At 33.6% G+C, this 25710-nt stretch overlaps 1 protein-coding gene across 1 annotated transcript in view; it reads left to right on the top strand.

Moving 5' to 3' along the window:
* The window catches only part of LOC124363023 (testis-expressed protein 10 homolog), a 28305-nt gene extending 3109 nt beyond the window's left edge, over positions 1–25196 (top strand). Inside the window, exons 2-12 of the mRNA XM_046818083.1 lie at positions 770–992; positions 5099–5305; positions 7351–7678; positions 8802–8926; positions 9361–9445; positions 15589–15698; positions 16300–16549; positions 19863–20064; positions 22612–22766; positions 24190–24373; positions 25068–25196. Of these exons, the coding sequence (XP_046674039.1) occupies positions 798–992; positions 5099–5305; positions 7351–7678; positions 8802–8926; positions 9361–9445; positions 15589–15698; positions 16300–16549; positions 19863–20064; positions 22612–22766; positions 24190–24373; positions 25068–25131 (1905 nt within the window). The 5' untranslated portion in view covers positions 770–797 and the 3' untranslated portion in view covers positions 25132–25196. The remainder of the gene's footprint in view (positions 1–769; positions 993–5098; positions 5306–7350; positions 7679–8801; positions 8927–9360; positions 9446–15588; positions 15699–16299; positions 16550–19862; positions 20065–22611; positions 22767–24189; positions 24374–25067) is intronic.
* Positions 25197–25710: the final 514 nt, after the last annotated feature.

The raw sequence follows: 25710 nt of genomic DNA, 5'->3' as shown, positions 1-25710 counted from the left end.
TTATTGTGTACGATTTTTAAGTAGGATAATATATCAAATTGTTCGATGATAGCAATGGAATAACGAGTGTAGGCCGCTTATTAAAATCTCCCCACACATTTCAAATCATTGTACTTGCAGTCATTACACAAATACTATACAAATTATTTTACTGCACTTAGTTTGAATTATTTTGGAACAATATTACTTAGTATTCAATACATTAAAAAGAGCTGGTAATAATTAATTGTAAATTGCTATAATTAGAATGTTTTTGTATTTGATAGCTTAGGTATACTTATCAATAGTTTGATACCTTAATTCGATTATGGTGGTGGCCGCTTACTATACAGCAGCCCTTTTTAACTAGATTAAAAAGAGCTGGCAATAATTAAAATTTTATAAATATAATTAGAATCATTAGGAATTTGATGATTATTTTTTTTTTATTTTTAAGTTAAGATAATAATAATTAAGCTTTAAGTTAACTTAATAATTTTTAAGTTAATTAAGCTAATAGTTAAGATATATCTAATCAATAATTTGGTTCCCTGATTTAATTGTAGTAGTGGTGGCCACATTTTTTTACAAAACCATTACTAAAAAAATAAAATGAAATATAATCTGTGTAAAATGTACGAATGCTTGTAACTTATGGTTTGATTTTTATAAAGCTTACTGTTCTGGAATTAATGTAAACATTATTCCAAAGGCGAATATTTGATAAATTATCTTATAATAATCATTACTTGTTCTTTTAATCGTTTTATGACCTACTTTTTGCTTTCAGGTAAAGTAGACTATTTCCAGTTTTTGAAATGGGGAAATCAGGCTATAAGAGATTTAAGAAGCAAGAAAAGGCAAAGGTGAAGCTGAAAGGAAAGAAAACATTGCTCCCTAAAGGTCAGAATGTGACAAATACAACCTTTAAAGTGAAGAAAATTATTGTTAAAGAGCAGTTGAAAGATCACGGCGAACATGAATTACTCTCTAAAAAACATCTCAACATCAAGGTAAGTTGATAAAATTGATCTTTAATTGAAATGAAATAAAACAAATGTTATTAAAGAGGCAGAGTTAGGGCTGTCAGGCTTTATCTGCCACTCAACCTCATATCATATACAGTAAATTAACAATATTTGAATACAGAAACTGTAAAATTTTAACATAATTAAAAAAGCTCTACAGTAAAATGTGAGCAAAATTGCTTAATTTACCTAAATAAACTACTTAAAACTTACTAAAATAACTCATGAACTTTATAATATAGTTCTTAATGAAATATAAAGAAAAAAATTCTAACAGTGTGAAAGAGAAATTAAAAAGAACAAAAACACATTCAACCACTCTAAGAATCTGTCTGACCTCAAACACCACCGCAGTCACCCCCACAGTCCCCCAGTAACGAGTCCCTGTCACTCACCCTGAAGCACGCTTGACCCTCAATACTTCTAATATTGTCATGGAGAGCGTTCCAAAGACAGTAAGCCTGAACAGTAAACGACCTAGTAATAATGTTTATCTATATATTGGAATTGAGAGTGACTCCCCTTCTTGTAAGTTGTTCACTAATATTAGAGATAAAATTGAAGTAACTGGACATATAAATACAAGTTTAGTTTTGATAATTAAATGTAGAATGGAAAGAACATGGAATAGAAAATGGAACATAGTTATTGAATTTTCTATTATTTTACAAAAGAAAACTCACAATTCTCCAATAATTTGTGTATTTTCCCACGAGGCCTTTCGACATCGAAGATGCCATCATCAGGTGTGAATCGACAATTTAAAAACAAATATCAGCTGAGTAAAACTAACAAGATTTATATGGTTACAAGTAAAATAAAATAAAATAAATATTAGTATATCTATAAAAGTTTTGGTAAAAAAAAGAATTTAGTTATATTTTAAAGGAATGGTGAATTTTGAATCGGTCCAAAATCATTGTTTAATATTTTATCTTTATGTTTTGTTATGTATAATGTTTCATATATGCGTCGAGTTCTTCTTGTTTATGGACTTGTTTTAATAATGTAAAGTTTTATTTTACTTTTAACCATATAAATCTTGTTAGTTTTACTCAGCTGATATTTGTTTTTAAATTGTTGATTCACACCTGATGATGGCATCTTCGATGTCGAAAGGCCTCGTGGTAAAATACACAAATTATTGAAGAATTGTGAGTTTTCTTTTGTAAAATAGTAGAAAATTGATATTCCAATAAGAAGAGCTCCTCCTCCTTCATAGTTATTGAAGTTTCATGAGTAATAATTGGTGAAAATCAAGACGTCTGAGCTGTTATTCGACATTCAGAATTTATTGAAACATGTCCTTGTTTATATAAAGTCTTTGAAACTTACTCATATAGTAAAAGGTTTACACATATTGTACGTAGTAGTCCCAACTAGATTAATAGATCTCCAAGTATTTTAAATAACACCTAATAAATTGCACAGTGTATTGGCTATCACAAAAATGATATACCACATACTACGATATTGCAGCTGTGTATAATATAATAGGGTTCACACAGACTGGAAAGTCAGGTAACTCTTAAAAGATGTGAAATGTCAGGGAAAATATGTTAGAAAAATAAGAATTCAGGGAATTTTTGTTTGCAATACAAATTTAGATATATAATGCAAATGTTTTTCATTTATGTCTGGGTGGTTGAAAAAGAGCATCGGTTTTTGATATACGAGGGCTGTTCAAAACGTATCGGACTTTTGTTAATTAATACTTTATTTATTGAACTAGAGCTACAAACTTCTAATTCCCTTCAAAGTAGTCTCCTTGGTGATGCACACACTTCTCCCAGCGCTTCTGCTACTGTTCAAAACATTTCTGGAAGTTATGTTTTGGAATGCTGTTAAGCTTGGCTGTCATATTCTGTTTAACGTCTTCTCTTTCTTGAAATCTACATCCTTTCAGGGGCATTTTCAACTTAGGAAATATAGCCAGAAGTTGCAGGGAGCAATGTCAGGTCAATTAATGTAGCAGATGATAAACCTTTTTTTTTTAAAGGAGAGGCTGATCCCCTTTTAAGCCTTATTCTGTCCGTCCTCATGGGCCACTGGCCTGTGCGAGGATCTTATCAAACAGAATAAAGGAGAGAGTCGAGAGTCGATACAGTACGAGGAGGTTGATTGTACTGATAAAAAGTGCAACGGTCGCAGAGAGGATTTGAACCTGCGCTATCTCTAACTCAGGCTCAAAGTCCAACGACTTAGACAGCTTGGCCATCGGCACTCCCAAACAAAATTCATAAAAATTCGGTATTCTTCTCTCAAAATTTATAAAAATTTTTTTTACAATATTTTATACAACATTAATCGTATTTATATTTTTAATGAATCCAAACTGTTCATGACAAAAGGGACTATTCTTAAATAAAGATATTTGTTTGCTGTTTTATGCATACCTCAAAGATTTTACTAAAAATACGATTAGGTAGGAGTCTTAACAAAGAAATCTTGACTGACGAATTTTTTTGAATCCTTTTTGTATACTGGTGTTGCCTTTGTAACCTTAAGTACATTAGGAAATACACCTATCTCCATCATCATTCTAAACAGAAACGATAATGTCTCTACTAATTTCATTGACAATTTTCTTAACAACTTTATTACAAAATTCACAATAAATCTCACTACATGTCACAATAATTCTTCTGTCTATAATTCTAAACTCCATACCCTGGCAAATCTTTTCTTAAATCTACTACCCAAACTAAAATCAGATAGAACATAAAATGAAATTTCTTGTTCGTTTAACCAGTGCTCATTAAGTGTTAAAATAGCAATATCTATATATTATTTACTAATACATTTAATTAATTAAACTTTTTTCTAATTAGTTGATTTTTAAATCAATTGTTATTTAAATATAAAATAACACTAACTAAAATGTTCTGCTGAAAGTTCTCTCATAATTTTTTACATAGAGATATATGGCTGGAGTTTGCCGATGGAGTTTCAAAGCCACAGTTGGGTTTGATCATCCCTCTTACTCCGGTGATGCGATTGCACCTTTCCTGATGTAGATACTTCCAAAATAATTTTTGCAACCCACCTCTATCCTGCTCTACTAAAATGTTGTCCATGATATGTAAAGAGATTTCTTTTGGCTTACCTACCTGGTCTCTACTAAAGTAACATTGGAATATTTCTCATATAAGGTTTTCAGTTGTATGTTGGTCTTCTTTATTTCTGACTAACACACGACCAGTCTTCAAAGTAATTTTTTCTCAACATATTTGGAAGAATAATGTTTGGCAGTGTAATAATGCCCAAAGTTAGTTCTATATTTTCAATAGCTTCATTTCTTGCAACATCGTTTGAAGCATACATAATCACCAAAAGATAATTTTTTCAAGATTTTCCCCCACTAAAATGTTACTATATAAAACTTGTTTAGGACATTCTCCTGGCTTAAAAAACCCTACAGCTTTATAGGAATTTTGTGCTTTGTTGATGTTGCCCCTTACTATATCCACAAAGTAATATTTTATTTGAATCTCGCTGGTTGAAATAGCACATATTTGTGTCTTTTTCTAAGCTTGTCCAAAGAATCTTATAAGAATTTTGGAGGGTAAGGAAGGAACTTGTACTCTGGTGAATGAATTTGACTTCATAGTATCAGAGTTCACAATGTTTTGTATTAATATTGCCACCATTGGAAAATTTAGACATACAGTATTATAATTCCATTTTTTTTTTGATTAAAAATTAGGTAAATTATTGGTATAAAATTAAAGTGCTAGAAGTCAATAAAATTGTATCCAGTTCTATTGCCTGTCATATGATTGCGTATTATCTCTTTTCTTATCAGAAAAATTTACCTATCAGAACATTTAATATTAATCTTAAGTATGTCAATTTCATTAAGCAACTGAGTATTCAGATGAATACATTCTGGTCTTCAATTAGCACACAATTATCTCAACGGATAATAGTTAATTGATTACAACAAGATCGTAATTGAAATTGTAGTAAAAAAAGTAAAATAAATGTACAATTGAAGAAATTGACACTACTTTATTCTGCACCACCTTTTTTTAACTTGTAAGTTGCAGATATTAAGAATGGTCTGTGTTCATTGGTAACCTTTGTTGTAGGAGCTGATCTCTCGACTGAGTCACCATAACATGAAAATGCGGCAGGAAGCATTGTCTGGTCTACGGGAGCTGATTATCACCCACGGACCGCAATCCATCCAATCGAATTTCACATCTCTGCTGCAAGCAGCCATGCCACTCTCTCTTGATCTGGAGTCTGATGTGCGGAAAGATGTCATCAAATTACTCTCTGTCATATTTGAAAGGGTTAGTACCTAGTAGCATGTCTTTACAAAATTTCTCTCTGGTATGTTGTTCAGCTTTTTTTACAAGACAAACGAATTATTTTTAAAATTTAGAAATGGACTAATATAAGGTAAAAGACAGTAAATGTGGGTTTTTGTGGCATATGTATAACAAGAGGTGTCAATTACAAACAAAATGCCATGAATTAGATTAGATAATTCATTCTTCCTGTAAAAAAGCTTCTCTTTGGATATTTCATGAACAGCTGAAATACAGTTTGAGGAATGGTGATATCCATGTAGAGCATTCTTAATTCGTTTGGCCGTTTTTCTCACTTGGTGTTTTTATCCCTTAAGATCCGTTGTCAGGCTGTTAGTTCTGTCTCATCCAGTTATTATTTAGATTTTTTATATATTTTTTTATTTATGTGTCTATATTTGACTTGTTAATTTGTGTGAAGAGTGTTATTTCTGCAGCTCTAGAACTCTTTCACAGTGTAGAAGGAGTGTTGATAAAATCTATTGATTTGAAATTTGAGTAATTCTTGTCACAAGTGTCTTCAGATGATCAAAAAGAGAGCATTTTATGGTCAATTACGATTCCTAAGTACTTATACCGGTCCAAACACTCACTATTGTCACAACCACAATCACGGAAATGGAGCTTTAAATTTCTCATACCTGGATCAATCAAGTTTTTAGGAATTATTGACAGATACTTAGTTTTGTCAATGTTCACTGTAAGGGAATTATAGTCAAATGACTTTCAAAGCATTTTCTATGGTATAAATAGGTATTTTATGTCATTATAAATATATTTAACTTAAATATATGTTTCAATTTAGCTTATGTTTCAATTTAAGAAAGCGTTTCTTCATTTTTTTTTATTGTATAAGAGGAGCATAAAAATAAATCTTTCAATTAGTTAGATTAATATTATAAACACAAGATACGGAATACTGTTTAATGTTTAGTTGAAAAATTGTAGTGGGGTGGGGGAGGGAATTTACATTAAATGAATTGCTTAAAAACGAATATTCATTTAGACTGTTGGTCATTATACGAAAAAATATATAAATATAATAAACATTGCTAAAACAGAATTAAACTATTTTTCTTTTAACTTTAACTAAATTACTATGAATTGTGATTAGTAAAACAACCATAGTGTGATCTATTTAGCTCATATGTTGGTGGTATTAGTGAAGTAGCAATGATTTTTGGTCATACAATTTTTTCATTGGCATCAATTAATTAACATAAGCAATGTTTTAAGGATTTAGTTGAAGTGAATTGTCATAACTTTTTATAACCGAAGTTAAAGTTGTAAAATTTGTTTGGTTTTCAACCAATGAATTTGTAATAAATTTGAACCTGTGTAAAGCAACAAAACTATTTTAATTTAACGAAATACTGCTTTTTCAAGTGACTTGAGAGAAAAGCATACAGCTATATATGAAAAAAGTTTATTGAATTGTCAAGTCTGAAAGAATTAAATTTATTCAATTTGGGATACCTACAGTAGTAGTAGTAGGCAAATACCATTTGTCAAAAAACAAACAACAGTGTTCAGAATATTGGCATTAAAACAATGAACTAGGACAAAATCAGTTCATTAGTCCTTAGTTTGTTAAATTCAATAAAATAAAAAAGTAGTCTTTGTATACAATAATGAGTTTAGCATGAATGCACAAGGATAATAACATAGGTGGCTATCAAAGTATGAATTCTGTTTTTAATCCATGAGTATTGAACCGAATTGCCTACTAAACCTTAGAATGGTTGTAGAAAATTAAGCTAAGCCAGAGAACCTGCTTTGTGTTTTTCAACCCCTAGGATCCGTTATAATTCGAGCAAATTTTGTCTGTTGGTGATGCTCCTGTATGAGTGAAGTTGAATAAAAATATAGTGTTACTTCTAATAGTTCTTTTTGGTATGTGTGTGGTCATGTACACAATATTTTGTTCGTATAATTTCGATTTTAAATTGGCTATTTGTGTAACAATCATCCTTTGTTAAAATTCATACGTGCACAATATCCTTGCATCAAGCATGTTTTGACTGCAGATGACAGAAGAGCAACTCACTCCCCTGTTCCGTACCATAGTCCTGCACCTGACATGTGCAATGACTCACATAGATCCCAGTGTACGAGCTGACTCTCTACGACTCATAGATGTGATGTTAGAAGCGGAGCCGTCCCTCACAGCAGTGTACACAGCCGCCCTGATGCCTCACTTCCTGAATCTAATCTCTCGGAGGGGTGACGGTGATGGTTGGGGGCGCGCTCTTTCTCTCCACCTTGATGGGCAAATCACCTCCGAGAAGTGGCGCGGCAGAGTTATTGGACGGCTCAATAGACTGTTTGCTGCTATTCTGGAACATGTTAGGAAAGGTAGTTTAGAGGATATTACTTCTTTTATGCCCCAATTTCTTCATAGTACTAAGATAAATTATCCAAGTGTCATAACCTCAATGATTATTTTGTAAGAGTATTTAACCTAAGGAATTATTCTTATAAATTTTACTAGGAATCACAAGTTTTTCTATACTTTAAAACATACAAGCAAAATCTATACATTCTGCCATTTTTTACTAAAATTTAATACATTTTTTTATTGACTTGAATCGAAAAAAAAAAGTCATGACGAACACTCATAGAAATTGCTACAGTTTTCGAATCTGCAGTTGTGTATATTTGAGACCAATTAGTGAAAAGTTTCCAAATTGGTCAATCACTGCAATTTCTTTTGTCAATTCCAATGTTTAAAATTATTTATGTTTAAAGTAAGAATTATAACAGTTATCGAACAATCCAGGTTAGATGTTCCTATTATGAATATAATTTTTGTAAAAATGTTTGGTTACTGATTTGTTTGTGAAATTTGTACACCAATTACTTCCCAATCTGTATCACTTTTGCTATTGAGTGTGCCGTCTACCCATAAATAAATATATTATACCGTATGCATTAGATAATTTTTACCTGATTCTTTTTAAGGGAGATGCCAAACCCTTTTCAATCTATATTCTTCATGGCATGGACCACTGAATGTGCGAGGATCTTATCAAACTGAATAAGGGGGAGATTCAGTACACTAGAGGTCGGTGATACTGATAAAAAGTGCAATTGTCACAGACAGGATCTGAACCTGGACTATCTCTGACTCAGACGCAAGGTCCAACCTCATAGAACGATCGGCTATCTGGTCTCCAGAATATTACTGAAATTCACACCAATTTTAATATTTCACTTTCATTTACAGTGATTTTAGTACATTGAGTTGATTTGACTGACACATCTACTATGGTTCTAAGGCCTTTATTGTATCTGGTTATTTGTGCAGCTAGCTTATAACCAAGATTTGAGAAATGGTAACACTTGTCTATAATATATTGTAATACAATAAGTTTTCTGTTATTTTATTCAAGCAACTTTTTGTGTGGTCTAAAAGTACAAAATGGTGTATAATTTCCAACGAATTAGTTATTGTCATAATGATAAATTACTTTTTCAGTAATGGCTCCAACTCCTCCTCGCGCTGTTGAATGGGACCCAAACAAACGCATTTACCTAAATCTCTACTACCCGATTTTCACCAAACGCAACACTGCAGTTGATCTTACTAACCTACCAATACAGGTAATTCACTGCAATGAAATTAAGTGAAGTCTTCATTGACACAAAACATTAGTTATTGTACATTTATCAATAGTTAGTATAGTGCTGAATAACTAAAGAGTGTTTTCCTAGGTAATAGTAACACCATGGATCCAAGTTTTTATTTATAAATATTAAACTTAAGTACAATATGTAAAAAAACAGAATGTGTTCATTTGTTTTAGAAAACAATTAAGTTTGGTTTTTAATGGTTTGTAAATGTGGCCCCTGCGAACATTGAGATAGCTATGGAAAAATTATATTCCAAACGATAGTTATTCCAAGAGTGGCTGGCCCTTGTTGAATGACCCATTCTAATATCAGACAATCAAAAGTAAATGTTTTGAGTATTCTGTATTATTGCTTTGTCTTTTTGGAATCAGCAAGCACTGAAGTAACTAATAATTACTGTGCAGGAATATGCTAACACGTTGATGCCACTTTTGTTGGATACATTCATTGAAGCAGTGCCTAAACGTGATCAGGAAGATTCTCAAACTGGTAAGTTTACAACATCTAAAATTAATAATTAACCAAGCAGATTTCCCGGGGCAGGTCACTTTGTCAGATTTGCATGAATGGTCACCCGTATAGCTAGCATCTAATACAATGTCAAATTGCACTTAAGTGTTGCTAAACACATGATAAGAACAACTAAATTTACTTTATTGATGCAAGCAAATTAAAAATAAAAATATATTTACTCAAAAATAATGGTTGACATTTTGGAATGAAATGACAAAACAACACTTTTGTGTCATTAATTAATTAAGAATTATATGTTAATTTAGTTATTACATATTTTAATAGTAAATGGTATAAACAATAAGTCTCTACATGTTTATCTCAATGTAACACATTTTCCTCTGCTGCTCGACAATCTTGGCAGGAATTCTTTGTTACACTTATGTGCTCTTTGCAAATCCTTCGCTAACAAACACTGCACATAACAGGGGTGAACTTGATTTTCCATGTTGGATAAAAGCTACACCATGGTTGATGTCCCCCATCAGCTAACAAATTATTTATATTAGAACCTTTCGCTATGCAAGCTATTTTAACCTACCATTTTTACACATATTAAAAGATATTTGGCTGCAATTTTAAAATTGGCTCTAAGCTTTTTGTAAGGAAAATTGGTATATATAGAATTCAGTACCAATGTTTCATTTCAACTCTAAAATTTTAATGAAAATCTAGAGATTACAATATTTTGTTATATTTCTAAATAATACTGAATAAACCGTTTATAGTTTTACCATTTGTAGTTGTTTTCTTTAAAAATAAAACTATACCTGCTGGTGTTTTGCACTTGAAGGGGGTTAACCCAAAACATTACAGATGGGCCTAGGGATCAGCGAGCGTGGTCCGGTCTGCCGACTGTTAGGCGGGTAGGGAAGAGTGGCATCTTTTCAAAGATCCTTTGGTATTCTCGTTACCTAAGAGCAAGAACTGGAATATTTACTTGTTCCTTTAGCTATATGAACGATAAAATGACGTCTCTCCATTTTTATGTTTGTATTTATTGTATAGATAATTTGGCTGTTTATGGTTGTCAAATTCAGGAAACCATTAAAAATTGTTAAAGGCCACCCATCTGTTATTCTTTTAACACTGCATTCCTTTTTCTTCCTGTCAACTACATCTACGCCTCCTTTGGTTAGGTTATTAAAAGTGATAACCTCCGGTTTGCAAGGATCACCTGTTTGGGTCATTGTCGTGTAGAGTTGACTGCAAAATCACATTTTTGTAGGAACATATGAAACTAAGTAATAAAGTTTTGTTTGGTTGTAAACCAAAACTAAACATGCTACTTGCTACTAGCCTGTCTTTGACGTTTCTAAAAACTGCTTAATGCTGTGATACATCTTTTCTCACAGTTCCAAAAATATTCAATCAATCAATCAATCATTCTTTATTACAATATCATCAAGACATGTGATAGAGTCAAGGTACAAAATTAGCGATTTAAACTAAAGGCTTAATATTCTGCTTCAAATGTTCATGTTGTCCTGATGCAGTTGGTGTTTTCTATAAATTCTTGAAGAGTGTAGACAGGTCTCTCAAGCAGCCACCTCTTAAGTTCCTTCTTCAGCTCCAGTCCTGTCAGGCTTCCCAGGGTTGGCGGGAGCAGGTTTTTCAGTCTTTGGCCAGCATATGTTGGTGTTTTCTCCAAGGGATGTGCGATGTATTGGCAGGATGCATTGTGACGCATGCCGGGTATCATAGGAGTGGAGGTCTCTTCCTGTAGGGACATTTGTTCTGTCGACGTGCAGTATGGCTTCCTGTATGTAGAGAGCCACCACAGTCATTATTCCTAGTGTTTCGAATGCTTTTCGGCAGGACTCCCGCGGCCCAAGGTCTGCAAGGGCCCTTATTGCTTTTTTTTGAAGGATAAGTATTCGGTTGACATTAGCAGCTGATGTTCCTCCCCATGTAATGAGGCCATATCTGATATGGGCTTCTATTAGTGCATAATATGCTGTTTTTTGCTGCTTGGGGGCCACCAATTTGTTTGATCCTTCGCACAACGTAAATACCTGAGCTGATCTTCGTGCACATGCTGTCTACGTGGTGATTCCAGGAAAGCTTATCATCCAAGGTTAGCCCGAGAAATTTCATATGTCTTTCCATCAGTACGCCTGGGGTCTCAAGAATTTCTTCTCTCTCTTCCTGCTGAAATTCATCTGGGATGTCTTGGAGGGGTTTACTGCTAGGTCATTTGCTTTACAGTATTGAAATGCTTTATTCAGAGCGGTTGCTGTGTCTGTGTAAAGATCATTTGCACTGGTGTTTTTGAGCAGTATCGTTGTATCGTCTGCATACATTACTGTCATTGTATTCGGGTTCTGAATATAGCTAGCAAAATCGTTTGTCAGCAGTATGAATAAGACTGGTCCCAGGACGGATCCTTGGGGCACACCACGTGTCACTGGCAATGGGTTGGAGCGGTGCTTGCTCGTGACACGGTTCTTGGTTTGTTGCAATTCTGTGACCTGCGTTCGCCCTTTCAGGTAGCTTATGAACCAGCTTTTTGACAAATGTCTTACTCCAAGGCCTTCTAATTTGTTCTCTGATGCGTGTATAATTCATTTGCCAGTGGAACAGACATATAAAATTTATCCATTGTTATGTTTCTACCAGTTTTGTCAATAGAATTATCCAAAATTGGAAGCAAAATTGGACCTGTAGGCTGTTTGGCACAATATACCTCTATGTTGACTGTATAACATGTTCTTGCATCAGTCATGGCATATATTTTTATTCCTTACAATCTGGTTTATTAATTAAATATTGTCTAAATTTACGTTGGCTCCTAAAGGCCTCGAACATCTCATCAATGGTAAGGTATTCCCTTGAAAGATAGCTTTCTATCCAACATTTTACAAGACCTTCAAAAACGTCTCATACTGTCACTAAGTTATCTACAGATTTCCTCTCTTCTCTAGTGCTCATCTCATCAAACCAGATAGGTAAAACTCCATGTTCCATCTTTTGCCCACATTTTAGTGGTGTTCAGGTAGTTAGCTTTTTCTATTCCAAGCATGTTTAATACTCCAAATGAAGCTAGTATTTGATCAAAGCTTGTATGAAGACAGATAGTAAAGAATTGCCCGGTATAGATCCCAGTACACACATCCTGTACCACCTTTCGCTATAGTAAAAGAAGCCATCCTACATCGGCCTAAAATTTTGAAACCGTTTACCAGCTGTTATAAGAAACCTTAGAGGGAAGATGCTCAAGAGGAAGCTAGGCGACTGGCAATCACAGAAACCTTTCTACTCACTGCCAGAGTATCTACATCATGAACACAATTAAAAATATTATGACTGTAACTCATATAAATATTATGATACCGTCACAACTCTTGATTTTTTTTAATAAAGCAACTGTCTTTAACACTCAGAGACTCATCATCTGCAACAGTCATCCTCCTTCGATCTACTCTTGCACCCTAATATCTCGACATTTGCAGTTAGTTGTGCTTCTACTGGACATCCATAGGGTTACCCATTACTTTAAGTGACATATCTGTTTTTGCTGTATCCACTGTAGTGTTCAACTGGAAGGTATAAATCAGCCAGAAGGGAACCCTCCTGGGGATTTGTAACCACTTCACAAATGGGACACCTTCTTTTTATGCAGTGCATATTAGTTTACTGATAAGGTTTAAAGACTCAGCAAAAATAATTAGTAATACGTAATGAATTCTAAAAATTACCTCTTTGTTGAAAGTTTAAAAATAGAGTTCGTTCATTATTGTAAATGTAAGTGAAAGTCCTATAGTAGTTGTTCATGTTTTATTGTGATCCCAGACATCATAATTGAATCTTATATCAAAAGAAAAATATCCTTCTGTATTATTTATATTATGTTACGAGGTGTGATCAAAAAGTTCCAGGACTGAATTTTTATACATTTATTCATACAACATACAGGTTATTCGAATTTGTCTCCTTCAAAGTACTCCCCTTGGGAAGTTACACACTTTTCCCACCGGTGTTTCCACTGATCAAAGGCCCCAGAAAACTCTTCTTTTGTAAAGGTGTTTAGCAACTCCGTCGTTTTTTCTTTAATTTCGTCAACTGTTTGAAATCTTCGTCCTTTCAGGGGTCTCTTGAGCTTCGGGAAGAGAAAAAATTCTGCTGGAGCCAGGTCAGGTGAGTAGGGGGGCTGAGAAATGACAGTCATTGCGTTATTTACACAAAAGTCACGGATAACTAATGCAGAGTGAACAGGAGCATTGTCATGGTGAAGGACCCAATCACCACTTTGCCACAGCTCAGGTCTCTTTCTTCTCACAGCATTACGCAATTTTCTGAAGGTTTCAAGATAAACAAAACAATTAATTGTTTGACCTTATGGAAGGAATTCATAGTAGACGACACCTTCACGGAGTCAAAGAAAACCGTAAGCATGACCTTCACATTTGATTTGACTTGACGTGCTTTCTTGGGTCTTGGAGAGCCTTTTGATGTCCATTGTGATGATTGGGCTTTTGTTTGCACATCGTAACCAAAAACCCATGTCTCGTCTCCCGTAATGACATGATCTAAGAAGCTTTTGTCGTCATTTGCCTTTTGAAGAAGTTCCTCAGAAACATGAATTCGGTGTTGTTTTTGGTCTTCAGTCAACAGTTTTGGCACAAACTTTGCTGCAACACAACGCATTTGAAGTTTTTAAAGTTTGAAGTTAAAATTTCTTGACATGACCCAAATGAAATGTTACACTCTTCTGCCATTTCACGGATTGTTAGTCGACGGTCTGATCGTACGAGAGCGTTCACTTTAGCAACATTGTTATCATTGATTGACGTTGAAGGGCGCCCGGAACAAGCATCGTCGTCTGTGGATGTTCGGCCATCTTTAAACCTCTTGAACCACTGATGGCAGTATGATCGGCTTAGACATTCTTCACCAAAAGCCTCTTGTAACATCAAAAAGGTTTCAGAAAACGTTTTGTTCAGTTTCACACAAAACTTCACACAAACATGTTGCTCTTCTTTCACATTCATTTTCATGAAACAAAAAAATAGCCAAACTCTATAAAACTAATCTCAAACAAACTGTGCTAATGTTACTTTCAGTGATGTTATGATTGATCTGCAAACACAGCTGTGTTACTGTTGAGTCAGGGAATACAATGCTGCCAACCGCATCGCTGTGAGACATTGCATTCCCATAGTATATAAAAAGTCCTGGAACTTTTTGATCACACTTCGTATGTCTATTGCTTTTTTGTAGTGCGAATTGCTGTATCTAATGATTTGTATATTTACTCAATCAATCCTCTTTCTCTGTTGTTAAACATCATTGTGACTTTTGCTATTTCAGTATGTATTTTATTACTACTCTTTGACTCTTTAAAAAAACTATTTAGCGACACAAATATTAAACCAAAAATATGATACTATTTTTAAAGGATTTGTAAAGGTTTCGAGAAATGGCAATATTTTCAAAGTGTAAGTCATGTAATGTATCTTTTACTTTTATTTGATACATCATTAGATGTATCTTCCAGAATATATACCTTGTACTTGAAAAAATTACTTTGTTGATATTGCACCAAACTTCAGGAGATGGTACCTGACATCAAAACAAGTCTAAAAAAGTATCCTAAATGTGTGTCCTGAAATAATTAGTTTTCTACCTGTATCTGTGTGTGTTTTTTAACTTAAAAATTCATAAATAATAAAACATTTTGAAATACAGCATTGAACACCACCCATAATTTAATTACTCAATCAGTTTATTTATTTTCAAAGAGTATACATTGTAAACAACTACTTAAAGTACTACAATATAAAGGAAAATTATCAGTAGTCTGTTGTTTTACCATCAAGAAGTTTACCACCACAAAGATTTTTAATGTTTATATTAACATTAGTACGGAAAATTGTGTAATGCAAAATGTACTTTAAAAACAGGGAAATTAGATTGAAATAAGTTTATAAATAACCATGTCCATATCATTTTTTTATAGAAGCAACACTTATGATAGAAAATGGTTCATCTAACTAAAAATATTGATAAAAAACTTGCTATTAATAAACTAGAGTCATTGGATTTTAAGATAATGATTTTCACTTGTTGTGTACAAAATAATTTGTTTGTATTTTGATGCAATGTTGTGATGTTGACAGCCTGTGTTGTGGGAGTGGAGATGGCAGCACTGCTTCAAAGTATAGTCCAGATAATACTTCACTTGCGGAGTCTTGTCAAACACTGCTTTCGGAATAGGTCCGAGTCTCAGGTCAGTAATTGTCTATTTTGTGAAGTGACCATTTTGTAACATTTCGCATGTTCACTTACTTACCTGAACAAACAAGTAGACAGTGGAAAAACTCACTTTTTATTTATATCTTTACTCTGGGCCAAACTAGGTTAGAATTATGTAAAATAAATTTTCTTAATATTTTACAATCCCTGTAACTGCTGTAGATGTGTTAACACATTCCATGCCTTTAAGTCCTTGGTATGGCTGAATCAGACAGCCATGGCAACCAAGACATGGGTCAATGTTGGTAAAATCTATGATTTTGTCTTTCTGTAATAAAACTCAGTTCAAAATAATGATTAAAAAATCTGTAATTTAAAATACACATAACAAGTTTGCCCTCGATTTATGTCACTAGAGTAAGTTTTGAATTTACTTAAAATTAAAATTATATTTTTACAATCATCAACTGCAGTTTGTTGAGAACTATTTTTTTTGGTGACCGGGCTGCACGGTGGTGAAAATCTCACAAGATCTTAGTTCAGAGTCCTCTGACCTAAAATTAACCTGTTGTGAAAATATTAATTAAAAGTGTCTATTTAAATTGCAATCGGTTTCCAACTGTATCCTCTTTCAGAAAGGATGGTTCCGGCAGACATGGGGGGAACAGGTGGTGACTAGGCTGGTGAAAGCAAGATTCCCGTACTCGATTTCTAAAGCCAACTCCAACAAACGGAAACGAGAATCCAAGCAGGTGTTGGATGCCCTGCAAGTCTCATGGGACCAGGATCCTTCGTGTCGTCTGCTCAACACACAGTTGTGTCTACTAACGTTCCTATTTTCTCAGCCCAGTGAATTGTGGACAAAGTGTGTCCAGTATATCAAAAGTATGCATCTATTGTGATTTCAACGAGAAAATTAGTGTTTTATGCTTTACTGGGAAGAGGAGAATTTGATAAATATCCCTATTTATTGATTAAAAGTGAATATTTTGTTTGTGTATGCAGTATTGAATAAGGACGACCGGTATTGTCTTTGTTATATGTTATTGGAAGTATAAAACTTTCTGTAATATATATATATATATATATATATATATATATATATAGATGGTAAATATCAGAGATACAGTCCAATCTTGATAATCCGACAGATGTGGGACAAGCACACTGTCGGATTACCAAGGAGTCCGGATTACCAAGGGTACCATTTACACAATGCATAAATAACCTATAATCAGTAAGAAACGTGAAAATAAGCAAACACTCTACTGTAAGAACAAACTTTTTTATAGTAGAATGAACAAACTGTGCATACATAATACATAAGTGAAAACTCTTAAAATACCATCTTTACACTTTAAAACAATCAAAAACAGTTTTTTTGCTTCTTCTTACTTAAACATTCTGTACACTTGTACAGTACTACAGTGGCCTGAGCGGCCAGAGCCGACTGCCGATAGCCTTTTTCGAGCGTGTCGGACTGGTAAATGTCGGATTATATTGAACTGTACTACCATCTTTTCAATCAATAATAAACTAAAACAAAGTATTGAGTTATTAGATTACTGATTGTTAAGGAACATCAATAATCTCTAGGCTATTGAGTGTAGCCTCAGTTTAATTTAAAAAACTTAGTGTTCTTTAATTCAATTGAATATATTTAAGTTACTATATTTTTACTTATGTTTTACGCAGGAAGTTTGGAACTGTGTTTTTACTCTGTGTACTTTCATTTTATATTGTTTCATTTCATTTTAATGTTTACAAGGTTTTAAATATGCGTAGATATCTAAAGGTATTAACATACTTTTGGTTGAAGAAATCTCCTTTCTCAGGAAAGTATCTACAAAGTTGTGCCATTCTATGCAAATCTTAAATCCTTTATTGAGGTTGTCACATTAGGAATCAGCTGTAGTGAAACAAACTTGTGTTTTCCTCCATAAGAACAAATTTTAAACCTCATGCACTTTTACACTTATATTTTCATGGCAGTGTTTTGTAAGATGTCTCATTTTAAAGATATATAATTAACCCTTTGAGTGCCACAGCGTCGCTAATTTTGACGCTACAAAAAGTGCATAAAGTGCCAGCGTCGCCAATTTTGACGTTTTGTATTTCGATAGTATTTTATATAGTACAAGATTATTTTGGCCAAATAATCAGACGGCTGTATTCAATAGGTTCCAAACTATCAATAAATACGAGTTTTATGTTGTTTCTCTACTATTTTATCTGTGAAACTTATGTTGTTTGTGTACTTATCAAGATGCCACTATTTTTGGACGAGTTTTCCTTATCGGGGACAAAATAAATTACATTGTTAAAAACAACTGACTTTATTTAACCTATTTTGGAATGTACAAGTTATTACGACAATCAATTAAATCAAAAACTATAAGAACAACGTTTCATTATTCGGAAATGTCAGGTCATTCGTGTGTCTATTTGGAGACGATTTCAAGATAAGAAGTATGACTCATCGAGTATTTTTCGATTCATTATGGAAGAAGGAACGTATAATGAAGTTTATTTTGATCTCTGATAAGGAAAACTCGTCCAAAAATAGTGGGCTGTGATAAGTACCTGTACGATGATTCTGTCTTACAGTCACGTGACGTAGCGGACGAGTACCGTGTTGCGTAACGGCCTTTCTTGTTGTTTATGTGCCGATAACCAAGCATTTGAGTAAATACAAAATAAAATAGTAACTTATATAGTATTTTACTGTATTTCTTTACAAAAGTAATGTATGATTTGAGTTGTGTTCAAGCGAAAAAACGTGAATTTTCAGTGTAAATATTATTAGGGTTATTATTTAGTAAATGTAAACTTTTATGTAAATATGTTAGCAAGTATTAGTTTCTAAATTTACTAATCATAATTATTTGTGTTGTATTAATGTTTTATTAGATTTATTGGGAAAACTACATCATTACTAAGTAATTTCTAAACTCTGACAAATGAAGTACAGTTTATAAAATGTCGGTACCGGGCAGCATTTTGTTAATACATATAATGCCATGTTTTTAAAATTCTAGAATAAGATATTACACATGGGTTTTATTTATAATCATATGGCCTTTATCATGGTATAAAGAAAAAAATCTTAAAAATACCGTATACACACAAATTAGGTCGAAACTTAACTTTTTATACAAAAGTAAAACACTTTTTTTATAAATACTGAAATTTTTATATTTTTAAAATCAAATTTTATTTGTAACGATATGTATCATATTCTGCATTTAATAAGAAAAAAAAACAACAACAAAATGATGGAAATCTGTTTGGTAGTTATTTTACAACAGCTTTTTTCCCAAAAGCTTACAAATATGCGAAAAACAGAGTGGCACTTTATGCATATGCCTTCGGAAAGTACCCGTGGCACTCAAAGGGTTAATACACATCCAAACACTTTAGTTTCTTTTTCGTAAAATCTGTACATTTTTAGTATTTAAATGACGCTGTACAAAAAGGTTTGAGATTTTTTCTAAATAACCTTTGAAAATACCACAAAAACTAAAAAGCTTTTGTGTATCTTTAAAAAAAGACTCTTCCCATAGTTCTTCAACTAAAAATAAGGCCGTAAACGTACATTGAGTTTAAAACGGTTTTATGGGGTTTACAGTCAAGACGGCTGCCAGTATAGCCAACTCAAAGTTGAGTTATAGTCAGTTGGTACAGTAGCTAGATTGCCATATGTTCAATGTGGAAATTACAGGCTGGTATTATAATCTTATTGCCAGAGAAATATGTAAACTTTGTGTATAGACTTCAATTTTATTCATGATTGTAAAAGTTAAATTTTAATTAGTCATCCAACCTTCAGTAGATTTACTTTAAGTGCTTTTTAAACATGTGTAGTGGTAAAGCTTGCAGTTACATTTTGCTAGGTACTCCTGCACCCTGTAAAAAAGAGTGGAAACGGCTAAGTTGTATTAGGTCAGAAGTATATTATGGAGACCTAATTAACTGATATCCTCATGGTCCTGGAAATCAGGTGAAATTAAAAGCTCAGGAATGTGTGTATTAGTATCTTTCCAATAACTTTCTTTCCGACCCCCCATATTTGTTCCTTTTTCCTTCAAACTTTTGGTTTTCTTGCTGGCATTATGGAAAGAAAAAAGACAAAAATTAAGAAACTGGAATTTAAGATATAATTTGCAATTGAATCTAAAAGTCGAGTTACTGTTTACAGATACCCTGAGGAATGCAAGGCGACTGCAGACAGAGGAGAGTGAGTTGCTGTGTGAGTGTCTGGAGGCGGTGTCAGACCAGCCGTCCTCGTCTGCTGCTTCCTCCCTCCTGGAAGCAGTGTGCAAGTCGGGTCTCACCTCAGATCAACGTGTTTTTGACTTTCTCACCCGAATAGCGTGTATGCCCACACACCATCTTCACACGTCAGTGTATTGTAGCTTATAGCACTAAATCATAAAACCTAAAGTTTCTTTTGTAGTGGAAAGAAGATGAGAATTTGTTAAACACTGTGAAGAAAGTAGACAATTTTAGAATAGTATATAATAGAATGTGCATCATTAGTGTCCTTTTATTTAATTTGTTAATCCTTTGGAATCGGCTTTAATTTATATGATTGACCTCTCAGATTCCTGGCCGCATTGGTGGCAAAATGGCTGCTCTCTACGTCACGTGGACAGGTCATTCTTATATGACCACGTCCTGTCCCTCAGCTCGGTGGGCCCCACCTAGTTGTTCTTTTTTTTTGGTTTAGCCGTCCAGCTTGTCAGGCCACTATGTGTGGCCCCACGATATTGTGCAGTTATAAAGTACAATCCTTATCTAGTTGTGACTGGAAAGTGCTGAAATCTCTTGACTAAATAAGTTACTAAATTAATATTTCTCTATTTGCAGCACATACAATAGTAAACATTGTTCAGAATTGTTTTTGATCCAAGTGTCAGTGTCATTGTAGCTGCTATAGTGTACCCTATCAATGTATTAAAATACTAGTGCATTTGGTAAAGACAAAGCTCAAAATATGGAAATGAGTTTGTATTCTATTAATACTAGAGTCCTAAAGACTGATTATCCTTTACTCTGCAAATAAAAATACTTAAAACAGATCAACCTATAACTTAAATTGCATACTACTTGGTTCGTTTAACACATTCACTGCGGATGACAAAATTACCGGCGACAGAAAATGCGGGAATTTTTTTTTTTTTTTTACTTACCCAAAACAGAGTCAGGATAGCCGAAAGGGTTGTCCAAGGTATCCCGGAAGCTTCATTGGCCGGAACGGGTGACGTCATGTCCGTACCGAGTCTGCTCGTCATCAGCACCGGGTGCTGGTCCCCGTGTTGTATGTGCTCGCAGCACACTAGGTTTCGGTACAAACACTCACGAATTACACGTATAGTGTAACGTAGTTATAGTACATCAATTACACGTATTGGGGTGGGGTGGCCTACTGGGGGTGGGGGACGCCGCCTTCACCATCCCTAGAATTGCTCGAACTCGACTCATTGTCTTCATCAGATGAAAAATTATCGTCAATAGCATTAAAGTCTTCCTCCATTATAAGTACATACACTTACACAGTCAACAGACACTATAATCCACTCACACAATATCGCAAAGCATACACAACAAACGAAAATGGCGAACCGGCGACGAATCGCACCAACTGACTCACCGAAACAGGCACCCCTCGCTATGAGTGTTACAGCCTTCCCAGGTAACTGCTCAGCTCACACTGAGGCAATATGAAAGCAGCTGCCGTATGCCGAGCTCACTCATCCACCGCCCGGTGTGCCATTTTCGCATGACTAGCATGCTCGTCACCCACAGTGAATGTGTTAAAAGCAAGTAATAAATAAGCAAACAATAGAGTTTCAATCTTTAAGCTAATAAACTTTGTAAATTGTTTGAGAATTTTGTTTAAATCTGTCATTTAAAAAGCCGAAAGTCAAATACTGCCATTTAAATCTAAAGTGGTGTACATATTTACGCAAGCACCAAGTAGTGACGCAGAACAAAACCGTCCACTATTCTTGGTCCGGTGAGCTGAGAGGATAACCACCTGAGACTAAATCTGACCAAACTGAGTGAGTTTTGGCCACATTTGTGGCCTCCTGATCGAAATGAAGGTAACAGTGTAATAGCCTAGTATTTGTAGGAAAATATCATTTTATGAATTACTTAATTTTTGCAAAATTATGTTACTTTCTACTAAATTACGTTACTTTCTAAATAAAATGCATAAAAATTCTCTGTTCAAATCTTTTATTTTTACAGTTTTACCATCATCATGCTTAACAAAAACTAAGAATTAAATTTTACTCTCAAAGAAATGCCTAAGATATGTTCACCTCAAAACATTATGTTTAGTAGGTAGCCTTAACACAATGTTATTACTATTATCACTTTATACATCCACTGTTTGTGTACTTGTGTAAGGTACCAATGAGCCAATCATTTGTTTATTTTTCCCTTTCCAACTGCAGTACCTCCAGTGTAAAATTTGTAACGAAATTGAGACTGAATAGCGCTTATATCTTGTAAGAATACTACGCAGTGGAGACATGGTCTTTTAACGTAAAGTATTTAACATTGCACAGTGCTAGCGGGAAAACAGTGTCAAGTAAGCCAATTGTTAAATGAACCACAAAAGATTGGAATAAGAAATAAGAGACTGATATTTATTGTGATTCCAAATTGTTTTCGATGTCAATTGTATTAATAATAAGACAGTACGAATTCAATGGTATCTAAATACAATGGATACTGGAATTATGTCCAGTAATCAATCTTTGCGTGTTGTACCTATTAAGTAATTATTGATAATGGCAAATCAACATAAGAATCGTGCAGTAAAACAATTTGCAAATAATTGATATCTAATTAGTTTGTAAATTAGCAACACTTTTAACTCTTCAGAGAGGGTGTGTTGAGTATTGATTAATATAACGTGATCCGTTCCATTACAGAGACAACAACTTCACCACTTGGTTAGACTCCCTACCCGCTCTGCTGTGCAAGCCGGTGGTTCCTCTGTCCACAATACGCAATATTGCTTCCATTGCCACGCACATCCACCCTGCATTCTGCAACAGTCTTGATGGCTGGTACGAGCAAATCATCTGTGAGTCAAGGAAATTAATTTTGACCCTTCACTAGTTTAAGATTTCCTGTCTCTGTTATAAATTTTGCTTTTTTATTCTGCCAAAGATGTTATATGGACCTCATAGTTTATCACTGTTTAAAAACAGCCCCAGATTGGAGACCAACCAAAATCTCTAAAGCATCAAATGGAACTATAAATGTTTAAATGCAAACAAAATCATTTGCTGAATGTTATAAAGCTAATATTTTACTGTTATCATCCACTTTGTCTCTAGTTATCTAGATTGTTATGCAGAGCCAATGTACATTGTCTTGTCTTGAAGGCCCTGCAATCATCTGACAATCGTTCTTATGCAGTCTCGGAACTCAATTTTTGATTTATTTACTTTTCTGTGAACAATCCCTCCACTTAACTTTGTCATCCAGCTATGCCCTTATGGTTAAACAGTTTTTCTTTGGTTTAATATAATTTAATAATTTCCTTAGCTCAAGGCCACTTAATTTGGAGTCTATTTTAGGTGAAATTTCGTATCATTGTTCTGTGGCTTTTTCCAGATTTTTGTGGTTTTATTGCTTGTTCTCTTTTCTAATTTTTTTTGCTGCTGGACCTTATTGGTTACACGAGTCACAGTGGTATACGACCATCCTTTAAATTTAGTCAAGAGATGAAAATATTCAGTTTAAAAGGAATATCTGTAAACATTTTTGTATTATTAGTTCTGAAAAGACTACCAGTTAGCAAACAACCAGTTATACCTCGTCTTGTTACAGCATAACGCATTTTAATAAAGAGATTGAACTCTGCCTTGAATTGTTTGACAATTCTTTTCTTTCACACCTCTTTAGGACTCTTCCATTATATCAGATACAATACGTCAATACTCACTCCAAGGATGTTTATGTTATATATTGTGTACCCTTGAGAAAGCATTCCTTCTGTATGGAATGAAGATCGTCCACAAACTGGTGGACTGTGGTAGGTGATATTGTTCATGCTCTTGTCGACATCCTCTTGACACCCACTCCTCAACTTTCTTTTCAGATGAATGGTATCCTCTGCAAGTACCTATCTATCTTATCAAACCAGCATTGAATCCATGCCTCGTTCAACTATTTCAAAGGAATTTATCAAAATTATTTTATTAATTTAGAATTTATCAAAAGTGTGGGCAGTCAACATGAAGAGATGTTTCATTTCTCATTACATTTTCTACAAAGAATATCTTGTCCTCAACTTTGCATAATTATCTAGGTCAATGGAACATACAAAGTGGTCAGAATCACAGTAATTCATTCATGAAGCCTACCAGTGCGTAATAAAAGTCTGTTTTTAACATTGGCATTGCCAGGTCTGTTTACAAGCCATTCAACCGTTGATACTAGTTGTAAGCGAAATTTCTTGAATGGAAATCCATGAAATGTTCTCTCTATGTTTTACACAGGTAAATTGCCTAAAATGGAAGTGACAGGAGACGAGAATAACGAGGGCCGCAGAATGGTGGTAGGGCTGGCCTATCGTGTCAATGACTGGGATCTAGAGATGATGCACAATGTGAGAGAGATAATAGTGCAAGGCACTCTCGGCCCTGATCTCACCAGATATCTCAAGGAAATTCTCTGGTTAAAGTGAGTTCACTCATAATGACATTAAAACAAATTGTATTATTAACTTGTTAGAAGAATATAAATTTCTTTGTAGCAAATTTAATTACAAAACTAAAAATACCAAATTTGTTTAGATAAGTTGAGAAATAAAAATAATTACATCAATTTTAGTTGGTCAGTGTTTATGCTATCTTATTGGAATTTTTAGAACCAATTTCTATTTTTTTTTTATTTATTGGTCATTGCACTTCAACTTTAGTGAAGCAAAATTTTAGTAGCTTATTCATTCACTCTTATAAATAAGTTTTTATTTATTATGTATATTTTAAAGTATCTTCAATACCGTAGTGTGTAAATAATTTTATCTGTGCTTTGAAAGGAAATCAGATTCAATTACAATAATGTGTATATATATATATGTATTTACTTATGTACAATTAGTTTTGTTTTGATAGCATCTCGCACACTTATCAAGGTGTATAAGTTAATAAATCTAGCTATTACCCTAGCTTATTATATTTTAAATTAGATGAGGTAAAATTTTGATTTTTGAATTTAAATATTGAGAATCTCTGGAAAGTTTAAATTGTTGTCATTCTGAACTTCTTTAGTTCTTCTATTGTTTAGGCTTTAATTGTTCTAATTTTATCAATAACCATGTTTCCTTGTTTTATTCAGCCAACATTGTTTTCTAATAGTGTATTCTATTTTTCAGATCTGAAGACACCTACAATGTTGAACTTAAAACAATGCTACAGGAACTTTTACAATTATTGTAGCAGATTTCCTGCAATAGATTTAGATATCTTTTGTTGATTAAAATTTTAATTTTTTTATGTCTAAATATTTTGATTGACTGAATTAATATTCTTTTAATTAGCATGTAACTCTAAGTGCCACTTTCCCCAACACAATTTAACCATTGAGGCAAGTTTAACCAACCCATGACTTTCCAAAAAATCTGAACCTCGTTTGAATACCATTTTCTTTAAATTTAGTCCGGACATGGTTTGAACCCAGTTTGCAGTAAACGGCGGTTGTTCTTCATTATTGTCTGCCCAGATTTTATTTATTTACTCTGAGGTTGTGCAACTCATTTCTGTTGTGCTTGGTTAGGCAATATTTAAGTACAAATATACTGATCAAAGAAATTTATGTAAAATATAAAAGATTTGTTTACCATCTGTAATCCTTAGAATTTATTGTGCTATCCTTTAGACTATATGCTAAGAAAAAAGCAATTAGTGAAGTGATTGTTACAATTTGGCCAACTGTCTTATGTAGGCCCTATAGAGCTCTTAAATCCTTGTTATGTGGAAGAGAAGTATCTGACATAATGTTATTTGGATATTCGATTG

Source organism: Homalodisca vitripennis, chromosome 5, assembly GCF_021130785.1.
Source record: "Homalodisca vitripennis isolate AUS2020 chromosome 5, UT_GWSS_2.1, whole genome shotgun sequence".
Classification (NCBI taxonomy): domain Eukaryota; kingdom Metazoa; phylum Arthropoda; class Insecta; order Hemiptera; family Cicadellidae; genus Homalodisca; species Homalodisca vitripennis.
Note: the sequence above shows the minus strand (reverse complement) of the source record. Positions and strands in the feature narration are given on the sequence as shown.